Genomic DNA, 6,305 nt, shown 5'->3' with positions numbered 1-6,305 from the left:
TTGCCTCAGGAATTATGAACCCCAACAAACAAATCTTTACCTATCAAGAAACAGCAAATTATTTTTCTGCGTATATTATTGCCAACAAAGATTGTATCCTAGATTCTCGTAACATAAGTGTTGCCAATGATCCTCTGGCTAAAATTTTTAAAGTTAAAGCGTTTCATCGAAATGAAGTTTATCAATTTTTAAAACCACATTTATTTCCTTGTGATGTAAAACCACTGAAAAAAAGAATGTTAAGAATACAAATTGTAATAAATATTTTTTCAATAGTTTATTAATATCATATAGAGTTAGATTCATTGTTTAGCATATAAAAAACATACAAAAATATTAGTTGGTATGATGCTCAGATAATAGGGGTTTTGTTCAAACAAAAAAGATATCTCCAAAAAAGGAATCTGTTAATCCACCAAATTGACTTTCAACACTTACTCAAAAAAAGTTATCTATTCATATGCAGCAAATTCAAAAATGTATTGATTTAATTGAAGAAAAAACATACAAAAATATTAGTTGGTATAATGATGATTAGTCAACTATCTATCATTATGGTAAACTCCACCTCGCATGAGTCATCGTATGACAGGTCGTCTTTGGCGTCAGGCGGATTTCATCAACTTTTTTTTTACTTATGATCGATAGATAGTCAACAAATCAACAGGTCAAGAATACATTCTAAATCTCCTTAATTTACACTAACATCAACATGCATTTTCAATATTCATTAATTTCGTACATTTTTTCATTCTCTATTGAACATTTTAAGATTTGAGATATATCTTCCAAATTATGGGGACTCTCATCTTTTAGAAGCGATAAGCTTATTATTGGAATTCTAGCCGATTCAATCAGGATACGGAATTTAGTAATATTATTGTTTATAATTGAAGGTTATCTTTTTGAAAAAGCAACTCAAAAGCAAATTTATTTTGTTGATGCTCTCAATATCAAATATCAAGTGTCCGTCTGCAGCTTTTATCTTTTGAAAAAGTATAAACTCAAAAGCAAGTTTATGTTGTTGGTGTAACTAATTGTTCAATTTGCCAGTTGGTACTTCCCACTAAGAAAACAAAAGCAACTGAAATGGTTTTTATTTGAGCTGATTATGTAATTGATAAAGAATTGGAAATCTTCAGTTGGAAGTTGGAACAAGAGAATAGTAAAATAGGAAGACGACTTTTAAACTTCAGTTAAGATATTTAAGAGTTGAAATTAATCATCATGACACACAGCATTTGTGTAGTTTATTAAAGACCCAGTTCCTGACTTAATTTTCAAGCTACAGGCTAAACTATTTCTTAATAATAATAATGATGATAGTAATAATTACTGTTGTAAATCAGACATGGCCCTTTTTAAATGGTCATTTGAAACTCCAATTACACTTATTTTAGGCAGATAGACAACATTATTAACAACTTTTTATTCATAAATACTTTAAAACATTATCATCAAAATTAAATATATCCCAGTACCAACTTTTTAAAAGCATCCGACTATATAATCGAAAATTATTAAATAATTAGGACAGAATAGAATAATCAGATTCTCCAACCTTATCCTAATCAGTTTTAAAATAAACAAATTATAGCGCGGGCAACGCCGGGTAGGTTAGCTAGGTATAAATGTAAATGTGATGACGACCAGAAACCTAATGAATTTGATCAATTTGGCCTTTAAATGGACTGTTAACGTAATTTCAAGTGATTCTTCATTTTTACAGAAATAACCAGAAAACTCTGTAATAGGAAGACGACTTTAAGAATCCAGTTATAACTTTAAAAAGTCTAATGAGCTCGAGACACAGCAATTAAGCAGTGTATACAGCCCCATTTCACTAAATAAATGATTTAATAAAATATTTTCTGTGTAACAGCATCAAATACGTATTACTTCGTCTTCTCATTCCATTGTTTTCTGGTTACCACTGTACAACGGTAACGTAAATTCAAGCGGTTCTTCATTTTAGAGCGACATGCAACAACGGTTCCCTTCAAATTTAACCAAGAATGAATGAGCTACCCATGTTTCTCTTTGTGAAACAACTCCTTTATTTTAAACTTCACTCCCTATGAAATTGACTTGCTGACTTCTGCTAACAAAAACACTGGAGCTGATTTTCAGATAAAAACTCTTTTTAAGTTACACTATGGATCAGATAAAGATTTAAATGGTACCCTTCTGAATCGGGCATGCACATAAGGACATCAATTAGAACGACATTAACTTTAGGTACCTATAAGGTTAGATACTCTGGATGCGCTCCAATGTATGTAAATGTCGTCTTTTTTGCAATGGACATTCTAAATCCTCATATGACGTCACTGATACTTGACTTGACAATCATCACATATAACAATTATTGATTGTGCTAACTAGTTTGAAGCTAAACAATACAATTCTAGTTCAAGTTTTCAATTTTTGAGTTCGTTTATGTTTAGTGAGTCGCAAAATGTATTATTCTTTAAGATAATCATGAGGTACGTCATATATGTGTCTATTGCTATAAAGGTCGTCTTTACATACATTGGAGTGCATCCACATTCCACATCTAACCTTATCATACAACCTTGAATAAAATAGGCGGATCGTCCATTTAACGCATCATGTATTTTTATGTCAATTAAAATGAAATTAAAAATAACCTGCAGCAGGGAGAGGATACTGGGAACAAACTTCCCTGAAGCATGCAGCATACTTCCGGTAGCATGCTGGAACAGAATTTATTATCATTGTCGTAGTCGTAGTCGTAGTCGTAGTCGTTGTCGTTGTCATTGTAGTTGTCTTTGTCGTTGTCGTTGTCGTTGTTGTTGTCGTTGTCGTTGTCGTTGTTGTAGTCGTAGTCATTGTCGTTGTTGTTGTCGTAGTCGTAGTCGTTGTCGTTGTCGTTGTCGTTGTTGTTGTTGTTGTCATTGTCGTTTTCGTTGTCGTTGTCGTAGTCGTTGTCGTTGTTGTTGTTGTAGTCGTAGTCGTTGTCCTTGTCGTTGTCGTTGTCGTTGTCGTTGTCTTTGTAATTATCGTTATCGTTATCATTAATAAACCTGGAAAAGTATGAGTGCTGCAAGATGAAGAATTAAGGCTGGGTCTGAGCACGCCCTAGAAAGAATTTAATTCAGATTATTGTATTAAATATAGTTCCATCTTTATTTATGTAAAGGAACTGATTGCTTGCCTAAAATCCTAATTTTCTAATTTAATTCAGATTATTGTATTAAATATAGTTCCATCTTTATTTATGTAAAGGAACTGATTGCTTGCCTAAAATCCTAATTTTCTAATTTAATTCAGATTATTGTATTAACTATAGTTCCATCTTTATTTATGTAAAGGAACTGATTGCTTGCCTAAAATCCTAATTTTCTAATTTAATTCAGATTATTGTATTAACTATAGTTCCATCTTTATTTATGTANGTTGTAGTTGTAGTTGTAGTTGTAGTTGTAGTTGTAGTTGTAGTTGTAGTTGTAGTTGTAGTTGTAGTTGTAGTTGTAGTTGTCAGTGTCATTAATAAACCTGGAAAAGTATGAGTGCTGCAAGATGAAGAGTTAAGGCTGGGTCTGAGCACGCCCTAGAAAGAATTCAGATTATTGTATTAACTATAGTTCCATCTTTATTTATGTAAAGGAACTGATTGCTTGCCTAAAACCTTAATTTTCTAGTTTAATTCAGATTATTGTATTAACTATAGTTCCATCTTTATTTATGTAAAGGAACTGATTGCTTGCCTAAAACCTTAATTTTCTAATTTAATTCAGATTATTGTATTAACTATAGTTCCATCTTTATTTATGTAAAGGAACTGATTGCTTGCCTAAAATCCTAATTTTCTAATTTAATTCAGATTATTGTATTAAATATAGTTCCTAACCTGTTTCTCTTTAAGCTGTTGTATAACAAGGGTCTGATGATAGGACAGAATAGAATAATCAGATTCTCCAACCTTATCCTAATCAGTTTTAAAATAAACAAATTATAGCGCGGGCAACGCCGGGTAGGTTAGCTAGGTNGATTAGATAGACAAAGTTTATGATATGAATTCTGCTAGATTAGATAGACAAAGTTTATGATATGAATTCTGCTAGATTAGATAGACAAAGTTTATGATATGAATTTTGGGATAGAGCATTGATCTCCATCTTATACCGACTTATGTGTTAATCTAATTCAATATTCGATATCCTTGCAATGATATCTGAAAAATAAAGGAATCTGGGTTCAAGCAGTGATATTGAAGTTTAAAAATACGACCATTGATTATCGAGATCAAGCATTAAAGTTAAACAATATCCAAAAACAAGTTCCTATCTCAGATTGCTAAAATAAAGGGATTAGAAAAAAAACCCTAAAGTTATCAGTTCCTATACCAATTTTATATACATTTTTTTCCCCAAATAAAATCGATCAGAAAGTTTTCTGGGTCTTTTTCATAAACAAGATCTAATACTAAACCAAGAGGAAACCAACCCAAGTTCATCCAAGAGCTGATGTCTGTGACTGAACAAGATATAATACTAAACTAAGAGGAAACCTACCCTAGTTGATCCAAGAGCTGATGTCTGTAACTAAACAAGATCTAATACTAAACTAAGAGGAAACCTACCCTAGTTGATCCAAGAGCTGATGTCTGTGACTGAACAAGATCTAATACTAAACCAAGAGGAAACCAACCCTAGTTGATCCAAGAGCTGATGCCTATTACTGAACAAGATCTAATACTAAACCAAGAGGAAACCTACCCTAGTTGATCCAAGAGCCGATGTCTGTGACTGAACAAGATCTAGTAATAAACCAAGAGGAAACCAACCCTAGTTAATCCAAGAGCTGATGCCTATGACTGAACAAGATCTAATTCTAAAACAAGAGGAAACCTACCCTAGTTGATCCAAGAGCTGATGTCTGTGACTGAACAAGATCTAATAATAAACCTAGAGGAAACCTACCCTAGTTGATCCAAGAGCTGATGTCTGTGACTTAACAAGATCTAATAATAAACTAAGAGGAAACCAATCCAAGTTGATCCAAGGGCTAATGTCTGTGACTGAACAAGATCTAATACTAAACCAAGAGGAAACCTACCCTTTTAGTTGATCCAAGAGCTGATGTCTGTAACTGAAAACGATCTAATACTAAATAAAACAAGAGAATACCTACAACCCAAGATGATCTAAGAGCTGATGTCTGTGACTGAACAAAATCTATACTAAACCAAGAGGAAACCTACCCTAGTTGATCCAAGAGCTGATGTCTGTGACTGAACAAGATCTAATACTAAACCAAGAGGAAACCTACCCTAGTTGATCCAAGAGCTGATGCCTATGGCTGAACAAGATCTGTCGATCCTTCTTTTTATCAACCTTCTTCAGCATTACATCACACACATTCATCAGCTCATTCTAAATATTCATACATTGAATTAATCAAATTTCAAACAAAAACATTTTGAAATTAGTGCACTACATTTGTTTTATGGGGTTGGAACTAAAAAATGTTCAAATGCACCTCAAACTAAAGTAAATTGCACGTAAGATTGAAATCTTTGTTTTAAATCATAAATAGCTACATCAATTCTAGTGCTAGTGTTAATAACTATATGAATACTCAAGTACTAGTATTAGAAATAAAAGAACTCCATACAGTGCTAATATTAGGAACTATACTAATATATTTACTGATAATATTACAAGCAAAATAACTGTACCTAACAGCAGTTATGAACTAAGCTATTACCTCTACCGGCAGAATTATGAACTAAGCTATTACCTCTACCGGCAGAATTATGAACTAAGCTATTTTCTCTACTGACAGAATTATGAACTAAGCTATTACCTCTTAAGACAGCATTATGAACTAAGCTATTACCTCTACCGGCAGAATCAAGAACTAAGCTATTACCTCCACCGGCAGACTCATAAACTAAGCTATTACCTCTACCGGCGGAATTATAAACTAAGCTTTTACCTCAACCGGCAGAATTATGAACTAGGCTATTACCTCTACTGGCAGAATTATAAACTAAGCTAGAATGCTTTAACGGCGGTAGAATTATGAACTTAGTTATTTCCTCTACCGACAGAATTATGAACTAAGCTATTATCTCTACTGGCAGAATTATAAACTAAGCTATTTTTCTTTACCGGCGGCAGAATTATGAACTAAGCTTTTACCTCGATTGGCAGAATTATGAAGCTATTACCTCTACCGGCGGAATTATGAACTAGGCTATTACCTCTAGGGTGTGAATAAACTCCTCAGCAGAACTCGCCAGCAGAGTTTTATGCAGTTTCATTGCAGGCTCAGCA

General features: G+C 33.0%; 1 protein-coding gene across 1 annotated transcript; it reads right to left on the bottom strand.

The window, feature by feature from the left end:
- Positions 1-1,528: 1,528 nt before the first annotated feature.
- LOC111717685 (E3 UFM1-protein ligase 1-like) lies at positions 1,529-6,299 on the bottom strand. The gene is made up of 5 exons (XM_023493171.1): positions 6,233-6,299; positions 5,296-5,399; positions 3,048-3,102; positions 2,652-2,717; positions 1,529-1,567 (listed from the first exon to the last, which is right to left on the bottom strand). Exons 1-5 carry the CDS (start codon positions 6,290-6,292, stop codon positions 1,529-1,531), a joined length of 324 nt encoding a protein of 107 aa, XP_023348939.1. The 5' UTR covers positions 6,293-6,299.
- Positions 6,300-6,305: the final 6 nt, after the last annotated feature.

Source organism: Eurytemora carolleeae, unplaced genomic scaffold, assembly GCF_000591075.1.
Source record: "Eurytemora carolleeae unplaced genomic scaffold, Eaff_2.0 scaffold2697, whole genome shotgun sequence".
NCBI lineage: Eukaryota > Metazoa > Arthropoda > Copepoda > Calanoida > Temoridae > Eurytemora > Eurytemora carolleeae.
This window is presented reverse-complemented; position numbering and strand designations above follow the sequence as displayed.